General features: G+C 44.5%; 1 protein-coding gene across 1 annotated transcript in view; it reads left to right on the top strand.

Moving 5' to 3' along the window:
* Positions 1 to 4,372: 4,372 nt before the first annotated feature.
* The window catches only part of PIK3R6 (phosphoinositide-3-kinase regulatory subunit 6), a 55,315-nt gene continuing 46,170 nt past the window's right edge, over positions 4,373 to 13,517 (top strand). The window contains exons 1-2 of the mRNA XM_055100894.1: positions 4,373 to 4,517; positions 11,658 to 11,761. Coding sequence (XP_054956869.1) covers positions 4,408 to 4,517; positions 11,658 to 11,761 — 214 coding nt within the window. The 5' untranslated portion in view covers positions 4,373 to 4,407. The remainder of the gene's footprint in view (positions 4,518 to 11,657; positions 11,762 to 13,517) is intronic.

The following is a 13,517-nucleotide window of genomic DNA, read 5'->3' on the forward strand; positions in this document are numbered from 1 at the left end:
TGGGGAAGGAAACTGATGGGCCAGAGCAGTGGTCCCCAACCTTTTTGACACCAGGAACCAGTTTCATGGAAGGCAATTTTTCCACGGAAGGGGTTTGGGGGTGGGTAGGGGTTTACTGGGTGGGGAAGGGGGCTGGGGCTGGGGCTGGGGATGGATTCGGGATGAAACTGCTCCACCTCAGATCATCAGGTATTAGATTCTCTTAAGAAACGGGCAGCCTGGATCCCTTGCATGCGCAGTTCACAATAGGGTTCGAGCTTCTATGAGAATCTTATGCCCACACCGCCCCCCCAGGAGGCGGAGCTCAGGCGGTCCTGGTGGCTCACCAGCCACTCACCTGCTGCTGTGTCCCTAGTTCCTAATGGCCCATGGATCAGTGCCTGTCCGCAGCCTGGGGTTTGGGGACCCTTGGGCCAGAGGATAGCTAAGAAGGAGTCTGGCTTTTCACTGCATAGCTATCTGTGCCTTTCAGATTTTTACCATACGCATGGTTTTTTATGTGAAAAGTGAATTTTAAAAATATACTAGACAGAGCAAAGTCTCTGAGAGTCTTTTACATGAGTCTGTGAAATGGTTAGTCTTCTTAAGCATTGTATTAGTCAGGCCACTCCAGAGGAACACTACAAATAGGATAGAGAGAGAGACTAGGAGGTGGGTGGGGGGTGGGTAGAAAACAAAAGGATGTATTAGCAGGGATTGGCTCCTGTGATTGTGGAGGCTGAGAAGTCTGTAATCTGTGGTCTATAAACTAGAGGCCGAGGAAAGTCAGTGGTGTAATTCCAGTCTGAGTCCAAAGGCCTGAGAACCAGGGAAGATGACGGCGTCAGTCTCAGTCCAAGTCCGAAGGCTGGAGAATCAAGAGCACTGATTTTGTCCAAGGGCAGGATGGATGTCCCAGCTGAAGCACAGAGAGCACATCTGCCCTTCCTCCTCCCTCTTGTCCTATTCAGGCCCTCAGCAGATCACGTGATGCCCACCCACATGGCTGAGGGCAGATCTTGACTCACTCCCTCCATTCAGATGCTCATCTTTCCTGGAAATAGCCTCATGGACACCTCCAGAAATAATGCTTCACCAGCCATCTGGGCTTCCCTTGGCCTAGTCAGGTTGACACATAAACCATCACAAGCATGCTGCGTGCATGGGGCGGTGAGACAGTTTCAGTGTGCTAATGGTGGGCCATAGGTGTGTGAGGTCTGTTCCAGGGGTCTTGGGAAAGTACAGCCACCCTGCGGTCATTATGAGGTGACAGACTGGTAGACCACGCAGCCCCAGGGGGCAAGGACTATGTCTCATTCATTCATCTCTAACCTCTCAGGTCTTGTGCAATTTCTGCCCCATGGATTATGTTCTGAAGAGGCTCTTTGATTTACTCACCAACCTCAGCCACCCAAAACACTGCCAGGAACTCAGAAGACAGCCAGAGGGCCCTCTGAGCAAATAGAAGTTGCAAGTCCATGGATGGAAGTTTGATGCTCTTTTCATCGATCAGTTCTCAGGCTTTGTTTCTTCATTTTACATACAAGACAATTGCATATGCTTATCCGGCTTCCCAGCCTTCAGCAAACTGGCAGTTGGGTGGAGGAGCAGACACAGCCCAGGCAGGGCTGCAGCCAACACAGAAGGCACTTTGTTCAAATCAGAAAGAGGCACCCCTCTGAGTAGACAAATTACAGCAAGTTCCTCTTTGGATGGATGAATTGCAAAACCTCACCCTCCCTGCCTGAGTAAATTACAAAAAGGCCAGCAGAGCGGTGGGCTGGACTGCAGCCTCCACTCACCCACTAACTGCAGAACACAGCTGGCGCTGCTGAAATGAGGAATCATACATGAGAAGTCAAACAGTAACAGCCACTCAATGTAGGATAGGGCTACCCTCGCCTACTGATAGCTCCTGCCATCGCCACCGTTTTATGGCACGGTGCATACAATCAGCTTCCATCGAGACTCATTGAGAAAACAGCCAGGCGCCTGGCTCACGCCTCTAATCCCAGCACTCTGGGAGGCCGAGGTGGGTGGATCACCTGAGGTCAGGAGTTCGAGACCAGCCTGGCTAACATGGCGAAACCCTGTCTCTACTAAAAATACAAAAATTAGCCGGGCATGGCGGCGGGTGCCTGTAATTCCTAGCCTCAGGGAGGCTAAGGCAAGAGAATCGTTTGAACCCAGGAGGCGGAGGTTGCAGTGAGCCGAGATTGCGTCACTGCACTCCAGCCTGGGCGACAAGAGCAAAACTGTCTCAAAAAAAAAAAAAAAAAAAGATTAATTGAGAAAACATTCAGAGGCATGGTTTGGTGCTTGAAAGGGCAAGCTTTATTTCCTAAAAAATTATTCTCATTCCTGAAACGAAGACACATTTGATGTTGATGCATTTTAAGAATGAGCTGCTTCTATTTCCATTTCCTGTCTACGTGCAAGCTCATCCCCTGGGGGCTCTTCCCCCACACTGGTGTGGTCAGCAGCCCCAAAGGACAGGAAATCGACCACAAAGGTCTCCTGTGGGAGGAGCAAGGAAGCAGCACCTGCACAAATATATAGAAACGCTGAATAAATGTTTGATGAGTGAATGCGTGAGTGAATGAAGGAATGAGCAAATGAATAGGGAGGCTTTCTGACAGTTACTGGTAAAGTTTCTTAGAATTTTACTTTCCTTTTTTTTTTTTTTTTTTTTTTTTTTTGAGACAGAGTTTCACTCTTGTTGCCCAGGCTGGTGTGCAATGGCACGACTGCAGCTCACTGCAACCTCTGCCTCCCGGATTCAAGCGATTCTCCTGCCTCAGCCTCCCAAGTAGCTGGGATTACTGGCACCTGCCACCACACCCAGCTAATTTTTTGTATTTTTAGTAGAGACGGGGTTCCACCATGTTAGCTAGGATGGTCTCGATCCCTGATCTTGTGATCCGCCTGCCTCAGCCTCCCAAAGGGGAATTTTACTTTCAATTAAAAATCAGCCCAGAAGCACTCTCCATTTGCCACAAAAATTCCTGGTATCTTACACTTCTCTTTTAGTCTTTATCTGTGAGATTTCTTTTCTTTCGAGGCTGCCCCATGTTCATTATTAACCCAGGCCACCCCAGACAGAAGTTCATGTTCATTTTATTTCACAAAGACAGAGGGGGGTTCTGTGAGGTTTACAGAGGGGAAAGGAAGGCATGCGGACGTCAGGGGAAGTGGCCATGACCCCACGCCCCAGGTTGAGATCTGGGCTCTAGCTCTGGTTCTATCCTTCATGGCCACGTGGCTTTTGGCAATATTCTTCACTTTCATTCATTCATCAAATATTTATCTAAAATAGGTATTCATTGTCCACTGAGTGGCTGCTGCCCTAGATGCTGGACATGCTGCAGTGAAGAAGACATGCCCCATCCCAGTATTTGCCGAGTTCGCATTCTAATGACTAGCCAAGAAAACTAAGCCTGACAGGAGAAGTTTCCATACTGATAAATGCTATGAATAAAATCAGACTGTGCTAGAGTGCGACAGGGAGGGCTATTTTGGACAGGACGTTCAGGAAAGGCCTCTGAGGCAGTGACATTGACAACAAGACCTGAATGTTGAGGGGGAGCCAGCTGTGGGGAAAGCTGGGGGAAGGGTGCTCCAGGCAGGGGTGTGCAAAGGTCCTGAGGTAGGACCAAGTTTGGCAGGACGAGATGCAGCCGGAGAGGTGCGCTGGAGCCCGATCAGATGAGCTTGTCAGCAGCATGGCGTTCACTAGAAGATCAAGGAGAAGCCATTGGAGATCGTGAATCAGAAAATGGATTATAAGGGGAAAGAACGGAAGCTGGGAGACCCCATAGGGGTACTGCCATGATTCATACAAGAGATGATGGTGGCTTGGACCTGGTGGGGCAGTTCAGGGGGAGGTTATAATGATCATTCTCCACATCCACACAGGTCATAGAGGGGGACCTGGGAACCCCAGCCCATCCCATCTGGAAAGCTCCTCTTGACTTCCCTCCACCACTGGTTGTGGGGGCAGGACCTGAATCTGCCTCATGCCCACCTGCCTGTCTACCCCACGCAATGCCTCTGCTCACACTGTCTTGCCATTTTCAGCTCCTCCCCCTTAGACTGGAAATGCCTCAAACTCAGCCAGAGTCTCATTTTCATGAAATAAAATTTCAGAAAGTTGGAGTTTTCATGTTTGAATTTTCATCATTCATTCCAATTTCACTGCCTACTTTTATTCACAAAAACAGGCCAGGGAGCATTTTTAGACAGAACGGCATGGATGGTTGACACGTTCCTCTCTGTACTCGGGTTTCAAGTCCCTGATCTCCAAGCCCAGCCCTTTATCTACAAGGTGTTGTTCAATAGTCTGACATTCTACCCTGCGCTTTTAGGTGTGTGATCTCACAAAGGAGGTGGCTGAGACTCAGAGAGGCCAGAAATGGGCCACACAGGCCAATGGTGGGAGACCCAGACTCAAACTCAATTCTTCAGACTCCAGTCAGTCACGCCCACAGCACAGCATGCATCAGCCTCTTAGTGCAGGAGTCCCTGGAGCCCAGGGAGGGGTAAAGGGGGATTATTTTAATAGTTTTATTGTTGTTGTTGTTTTTATTTTAAACGTTAAACCCACAGCACAACGTTCTTAAATTGACTGGCGGGCTCCCAGATGTTCATGTAATTACTGTGTCCCTGAACATAATATATTAGCTCTCTTCTTTTGTGTGTGCCATCTGTTACACAGTAAAAAATAAGGTCAAATGTACTTAATATTAAGAAATCAGAAAATGTAGAAATGTATTAAAAATTACCTGTGACCCCACTGTTTATGGGTAAGTAATATCACTTTTTTTGTAGTTTAGTGTGTATCATTAAAAGGTAAGAGACGGACACACACACAAGTACAGGTGAAACTGGGGAAATCGGAATAAAATGTATCGACATCAACATCCTGGGGTTTTTTGTTTGTTTGTTTTTGAGATGGAGTTTCACTCTTTCACCCAGGCTGGAGTGCAGTGGTAAGACCTCAGCTCACTGCAAACTACATCTCCCGGGTTCAAGCAATTCTCCTGCTTCAGCCTCCCGGGTAGCTGGGATTACAGGCACCTGCCACCATGCCTGGCTAATTTTTGTATTTTTATTAGAGATGTGGTTCCACCATTTTGGCCAGCCTGGTCTCGAACTCCTGACCTCAAGTGATTCACCTGCCTCACCATCCCAAAGTGTTGGGATTATAGGCGTGAGCCACCACGCCTGACCAATATCTTGATTTTGATACAGTAACATTGTTTGCAAGATGTTATCACTGGGGGGAAACTGGGTAAAGGGTACCCAGAAACTCTGTGTTATTTCTTGCCACTGCATGGGAATTTACAGTTATCTCAGAATTTAAAGTTTGACTAAAAAAGAGATAAAGACTCCTTTATCTGACACTGACCTATTTTCTGACCCTGTAGTTTTTGTTTTTATTTTCGTTTCTAGAATGTCATATAAATGGAACCATACGGTATGCAGGATTTAGAGCCTGGCTGCCTTTACTCAGCATGTCTCTGAGATTCACGCGTGTCGTTGCACGTAGTTCTCTTTTTAATGCCGAGGATTCTGCTGTGTGGGTGTATCACAGTTTGCTCATTCACGCACCCACTGAAGGCATTTGTGTTGTTTCCAGTTTGGGGCCATTCTGAATAGAGCTGCTATATATATCCATGAGCAGGTGTTTGTGTGAACATAAGTTTTTATTTCTCTGGAGGAAATAGCTAGGGAATACGGGATCATACAGTAAGTGACGCATAACTTTATGAGAAATTGTCAAACTGTTTTCCAGAACGGCTGTGCCATTTTGCATTCTCACCAGTAACGTATGAGAATTCCAATTCCTCCTGACGGGTTGATGGGTGCAGCAAACCACCATGGCACGTGTATACCAATGTAACAAACCTGCACGTTCTGCACATGTATCCCAGAACTTAAAGTATAATTTTTAAAAAGAGAGAATTTCAGTTCCTCCATGTGCTCTCCAGCACTTTCTATTGCTCATTTTAAAATCTTAGTCATTCTAACAGGCATATAGTGAGATCTCATGGTTTTCATCTGCCTTTCCCAAACTGCTGATAGCATTGAGCATTTTTTTATGTGTTTATTTGCCATCCACATATCTTTTTTAGTAAAGTATTTATTTAGATCTTTTGCCCATTTGGGGAGTATTATTTGTTTTCTTACTGTTGAATTTTGAGAGTTATTTATTTATCCTAGTTTTCTTTTTTTTTTTTTTGTCAGATGTGATTTGCAAATATTTTCTCTAGGTCTATACTTTGCTTCTTCATTTTATTATTTTATTTTATTTTGTTGTTGTTGTTTTGTTTTGTTTTGTTTCTGAGATGGAGTCTCACTCTGTCACCCATGCTAGAGTGCAGTGGCGCGATCTCAGCTCACTACAACCTCTGCTGCCCGGGTTCAAGTGATTCTCCTGCCTCAGCCTCCTGAGTAACTGGGATTACAGGCATGCGCCACCACAGCCAACTAATGTTTGTATTTTTAGTAGAAATGGGGTTTCACTATATTGGCCAGGCTAGTCTTGAACTCCTGACCTCAGGTGATCCACCCACCTTGGCCTCCCAAATGTTGGGATTACAGGTGTGAGCCACTGTGCCCGGCCTGTTTTTTCATTTTGTTAAAGGTATCTGTCGTAAAACCAAAGTTTTAAATTTCGATGAAGTCTAATTTGTCATTTTTTTTCTCTTATGGATCATGCTTTGGTATTGTATCTAAAAACTTCTTTCTTCACATGAGGTTACAAGGATTTTTTCCTATGCTTTCTTCTAAAAGTTTATTGTTTTGAATTTTACATTCAAATCTATGTCCACTTTTAGTTTATTTTTGTGTAAGGTCTGGAATTTACGTCAAGGTTTTGCTTCTTGTTTTGCATATTGATGATCAATTGTTCCATCACCATTTGTTGAAAAGACTCCTTTCTCCATTGACTTGCCTTTACAACTTTATCAAAAATCAATTAGCCATATCTGTGTGGGCCTGCTTCCGAACTCTTCGTTCTGTTCCATTGATTTATGTGTCTAGCCCTTCACTGATAACTTTATAGTAATTCTTAAAATAAGGAGTGCGAAGCTGAGCATGGTGGCTCACACCTGTAATCCCAGCACTTTGGGAGACCGAGGCGGGAGGATAACGAGGTCAGGAGTTCAAGACCAGCCTGGCCAACATAGTGAAACCCTGTCTCTACTAAAAATACAAAAATTACCTGGGCATGGTGGCGTGTGCCTGTAGTCCCAGCTACTTGGGAGGCTGAGGCGGGAGACTTGCTTGAACCCAGGAGGCGGAGGTTGCAGTGAGCCAAGATCACGCATTGCACTCCAGCCTGGCGACAGAGCAAGACTCCGTTTCAAAAAAAAATAAAAATAAAAATAAAGTAGTGTGAGTCCTCAGGCATTATTCATTTTCAAAACTGTTTGGCTAAGCCAATTCCTCTGCCTTTCCCTATAAACTTTAGAATTGACTTATATGTATCTATGAAAAAAAAATCCTGCTGGTATTTTTATTGGAATTACCTTAAATATGTAAATCATTTTGGAGAGAATTGACTTTTTTTTTTTTTTCAGACGGAGTCTCTCTCTGTCACCAGGCTGGAGTACAGTGGCATGATCTCAGCTCACTGCAACCTCCGCCTCCTGGGTTCAAACGATTCTCCTGCCTCAGCCTCCCGAGTAGCTGGGACTACAGGCGCCTGCCACCACACCCAGCTAATTTTTTCTATTTTTAGTAGAGACAGGGTTTCACCGTGTTAGCCAGGATGGTCTTGATCTCCTGGCCTCGTGATCTGCCCCCCTTGGCCTCCCAAAGTGCTGGGATTACAGATGTGAGCCACTGCGCCTGGCTGAGAATTGACATCTTAACTATACTGGGTCTTCCAAACAATGAACACAGTATTTCTCTCCATTTATTTAGGTCTTCTGTGATTTATCTAATCAGCATTTCATAGTTTTCATCATATGGCTTCTGCACGTTTTGTTAGATTTATCTCTAAATATTTATTTATTATTTTATTATTATTATTATTATTATTATTATTTTGAGATGGAGTCTTGCTCTGTCACCCAGGCTGGAGTGCAGTGGCACAATCTCGGCTCACTGCAAGCTCCACCGCCCAGGTTCACACCATTCTCCTGCCTCAGCCTCCCGAGTAGCTGGGACTACAGGTGCCCGCCACCACCCCCGGCTAATTTTTTGTATTTTTAGTAGAGACGGGGTTTCACCATGTTAGCCAGGATGGTCTCCATCTGCTGATCTTGTGATCCGCCCGCCTCGGCCTCCCAAAGTGCTGGGATTACAGGCGTGAGCCACCGCGCCCCACCTAAATATTTATTTAAAAAAAAAATATTTGGAGCTATTGTAAATGGTATTGTATCTTCCAAATTCAGCCAATACAGATGTACACCATAATTTTATAACTGCCTAGTATTTTGTTGCACAGATTAATTAATTTACTTGGTACTCTATAATTGTGCCTTTATTTTTTTTCTGGTTTTTCTCTATTGTTGACAATGTTTTAATGAATGTTGTTGTACATATCATTTATCCATTTGTCCAATATTTCCCTTCTGATAGGTTTTTAAAGGTGGAATTGCTTAGACAAAAAAGTATGAATATTTTGAATTTCGATAAATATTGTCCAGCAATCACGCAGAAAGGCTATACTAATTTCTCTTCTCACCAACTACATATGACTGGAAATTTTCTCATATCCTATCCTTGCCAATACTGGATGTCACTATCTTTTGTCATAATTTTTGCCACTCTCATTTTTTTTTTTTTTTTTTTTTGAGACAGAGTCTCCCTCTGTCACCCAGGCTGGAGTGCAGTAGCGACATCTTGACTCACTACAACCTCCACCTCCCGGGTTCAAGTGATTCTCCTACCTCAGCCTCCCAAGTAGCTGGGATTACAGGCACACGCCACCACACCTGGCTAATTTTTTTATTTTTTAGTAGAGACGGGGTTTCACCACATTGGTCAGGCTGGTCTCGAACTCTTGACCTCATGATCCGCCCACCTCGGCCTCCCCAAGTGCTGGGATTACAGGTGTGAGCCACCGCACCTGGTCTGCCACTCTCATTTTAATATTCATTTCTATGATTGTCAGTAGGCTGAAATTGTAGTACATTATAATTACAATCCATTGCTGAATTCAATGAGTTGATATCTATTTTTAAATGTTATATCGATATTTGTATGTAAGTGTGGTCTAGTTTGCTATTTTGGTAAAATATGGATATGTAAAATTTACCATCTTAACCATTTTTAAGTATATAATTCAATGGCATTAAGTACATTCACAATATTGAGCAACCATTACTGCTATCCATTTCCAGAACCTTCTCATCATTCCAAACAGAGACTCTGTACCCATTAAACAGTAACTTCCCTTTCATCCCTTCCCCAGTCCCTGGTAACCTCTGTCATACTTGCTGTCTCTGCCTCTGTGAATTTGCCTATTCTAGGTATCTAATATTAGTGGAATTATACAATATTTGTCCTTTTATGACTGACTTACTTCACTCAGCGTAATGTTCTCAAGGTTCATCCATGATGCAGCATATATCTGAATTTCATTCCTTTTTAAGGCTGAATAACTTACCACTCTATGTATACATCATATTTTGTTTATCTGTTCATTGCTTCTCTGTTGATGGACATTTGAGTTGCTTCTACCATTTTGCTGTTTTGAATAATGCTTCTATTAATATTGGTGTGCAAGTATCTGTTTGAGTTCCTGTTTTCAATTCGTTTGGGTCTTTACCTAAAAGTGAAATTGTTAGATCATGTGATAATTCTATGCTTGACTTTTTGAAGAACATGCCATACCATTTTCCACAGCGGCGATGCCATGTTGAATTCCCACCAGCAATGCACCACTTCCTCCCAGAGTCTGTGCCCCAGAGCAATAAACTCAATGACTGGAAAGCAGGGGGGCTCCAAACAAATCCAGTTTCTCCACATCCTTGCCAATGCTTGTTATTTTGTGGTTTTTTGTTTGGTTGGTTTGTTTTGTTTTGTTTTGTTTTGTTTTGTTTTGTTTTGGGACGGAGTCTCACTCTGTCGCCCAGGCTGGAGTGCAGTGGCGCGATCTCGGCTCACTGCAAACTCCGCCTCCCGGGGTTCACGCCATTCTCCTGCCCCAGCCTCCCAAGTAGCTGGGACTACAGGCGCCTGCCACCACGCCCAGCTAATTTTTGTATTTTTAGTAGAGACAGGGTTTCACCATGTTAGCCAGGATGATCTCCATCTCCTGACCTCGTGATGTGCCCGCCTCGGCCTCCCAAAATTCTGGGATTACAGGAGTGAACCATCGTGCCCGGCCGGTTTTTTGTTTTTTTGTGGGTTTTTTTTTTCTGTATATCTAAAATGGTCATTCCAATGGGTGTGAAGTGCGTGATCTATTTTTTTTTAACTACCTTTATTAGATATTGGTATCAAGGTGAAGCTGGCCTTGTCCAATAAACTGAGAATCTTCTCTTCTTTCTCCATGCTTTGGAGCAGATTAAATAACGTAGATATTTTCTTTGTAGGTTTGAAAAAACTTATCAGAAGAACTATCTGAGCCAGACATCACTCTCTTAGAGCTAGTTCTTTGACAACTGTCTCTATTTCCTCACTGGTTACAAATATAAGCAGTTTTTCTAACTCTTCTAGAGCCTTTTGAGTCATTTTTATTGTCCTAGAAAACCATGTGCGACACAGGGGACTCAGATTTTCTTTTTTGGTATAAAGAAATATATACATGACATTTATCATTTCTAATATTGTCTCTTCGTTATCTCTTTTTAGATTAGCTTTCCCAGTTATACGTTTGTTTGTTTGTTTGCTTGTTTTCTCTCCAAAAACAATCTCTTAGGTTTGTTTGGAGTTCCTCTGCGTTCTAGTCATTGGGTTTATCGCTCTGGGGAGCAGACTCTGGGAGGACCTCCCACTGGGGTCACAGTGGGGCAGACAGAGGTCATGCTTAAGGGAGGGCTCTAGAGCTAGACGGTCTGAGTTCCAAGTCCTCATTCCTTGCTTACTAGCTATTTAACTTTGAATAGCTATTTAGCCTCTCTGTGTTTCAGTTTCCCCATCTGCAGAACTGGGGAGGGGGGAGAGATAGAACCTGCCTCATAAGCTTAATATTAATATTAAAATGTTGGCATTTCTTAAGTGCTTAGAAGAGTGATGCCTGGCACATAGTAAGCACTATATAAGTTTTCTCTTTTTTCTTTCTTTCTTTTTTTTTTTTTTTTTTTTTGAGCCAGTCTCACCCTCGCCCAGGCTGGAGTGCAATGGCACCATCTCAGCTCACTGCAACATCCGCCTCCCAGGTTCAGGCGATTCTCCTGCCTCAGCCTCCTGAGTAGCTGGAATTACAGGCACCTGCCACCATGCCCAGCTAATTTTTTATATTTTTAGTAGAGACGGGGTTTCACCATGTTTGTTGGGCTGGTCTCGAACTCCTGACCTCAAGTGATCCACCCGCCTTGGCCTCCCAATGTGCTGGGATTACAGGCATGAGCCACTGCACCCAGTCATAAGTTTTCTTAAATACATCTAGACTTCCCCCCAGTGTGCTAGAAGCCTAGGTCCCTTAGGAGCTTCTCCATTTCCCAAGGTGCTTTCTGCACCTTCCCACTGCTTCCACTAATTAACTACCTCTTATTTTGCAGAACCACCTCTGTGCAGAAAAGCAACCACCTTGTTCTCTATTCTGCTGCCCGAGACAACCACATCCTCCTCCTCCTACACCCAAAGGCTCCCATGGAGAGCTCAGGTCAGTGTGGTGGGGGGAAAGGGGTCTAGTGAGCCTGCTGCCAAGTGGGGAAGGCCCTTCTCATGGGTGAGGATGCCTCTAGGGCTGGCAGGACCCCCTGCACGTAGACAGGCTGCAAGACCCCAATTCAGGGATCCTGCCTAAATGTAAGAACATCTTGAGAGTTGGACATCTACACACTTGCACAAGGCTCCAACTGCTCGCTGGACAATGAGCTTGACAATGGGAATAATGACAAGAATAGCTAAGATTTATTGCCAAATACTTGTGACTATTTAACAAAAACCTATATAGCACTTACAATGGATTGAGGAGGGATAAAAGCACTTGACAAATATGAACTCATTTAGTCTTGGTTAACCTCCTAAGACAGGTATTATTACTCTCGTTTTACAGAAGGGGAAATGGAGGCATGCCAGGGGCAGGTACTTTTCCCCCAGTCACATAGCTATTGAGTGGTCAAATCAGGAGTGGAACCCAACAATCTAGCTCCAGTGTCTGGGCTTAATGATTTCAGTATGGATTGCTTCGCACAAATGCCAGAAGGATTCTGTGAGGTGGGGCTAGCACGATGATTATCCTCATTTTTCTGAGAGGGAAACTGAGGCTTGGAGAGGTTATATAATTTGCTCAAAGCCACACAGCTAGTAAGTGGCAAAGCCAGAAGTGGGGCCTAGTCCGGCTGATTTCAAAGCCTGGACTCCACCCTAAGTAAACTTGGGACAACAGGGAAAGATGACCAACCCCCACCAAGATGTGTGTCATCTATTGGTCACCCGGAAAGTCAAAGATCACACCTTAAGCCACCATGCCGAGACTCTAATTCCCCTAAAGATCCATCTCCTGGGGAAGGGAAGGGCATCCCCTAGGCAGGGTCAGCTGCTCGGTTGCTAATATTCCTATGGCATAAATTCTTTTGACATCCATCCATCCAACCATCCATCCATCCTCAGAGAGCCTCGTCCAATCAGAAGTAGCTCCACGGAGTCAGGCAACCCCAGTGAATCCTGGTGTTACAATATTCTGGGTCATCTGTAACCAGCTGGGGTTTGGGGTGGGAGGCTCGGGATGGGGAAGCTCTGTGAAAATCTCCTAAATACAGTCAGGCACTGCATATTGGCAATGTTTTGGTCAACGACGAGCCTTATAAACAGCAGTGGTCCCATAAGAGAGTACCATATTTTTACTGTACCTTTTCTATGTTTAGATATGTTTAGACACACAGATACCATTGTGTGACAACTGCCTGCAGTACTCAGTGCAGTCACACGCTGTGTAGGTTTGTAACCTAGGTGTGTAGTAGGCTATGCTGTGTAGGTTTGTGTAAGTGCGCTCTGTGATATTCATACAATGATGAAATTGCCCCGTGACATATTTCTTGGAACATATCGCCGTAGTTAAGTGACACATCAAGGTATTTCAAAACCAACTTACTTTGCACTCACTTTATAACAATAAATACATGCCATGCTGTCTTTTAGGAAAAGAGGTGCACCAATAAAGGTTTATTATATATAAGCAATAGAAACTGATGTGGCCAATTTAATTTTTTAAAAATGTGGCCAAGCATCAAAGGAAAAGCTGAAGCACCAGACACCAGAAAGGGCAGGGGAAGGGTAGCCCTGCCAAAAGGACGGAGAGAGATAGTATCCTTGGAGAGCACACCAGGCGTCCTTCCCTCCTGGCCATTCTCTGAACAAGGCTGTCTGAGAGAGACAGAGACAGAGAGTATCAGTCCTTGGGCAGCTTGGTCCTG

This window comes from Pan paniscus, chromosome 19 (genome assembly GCF_029289425.2).
Source record: "Pan paniscus chromosome 19, NHGRI_mPanPan1-v2.0_pri, whole genome shotgun sequence".
Classification (NCBI taxonomy): domain Eukaryota; kingdom Metazoa; phylum Chordata; class Mammalia; order Primates; family Hominidae; genus Pan; species Pan paniscus.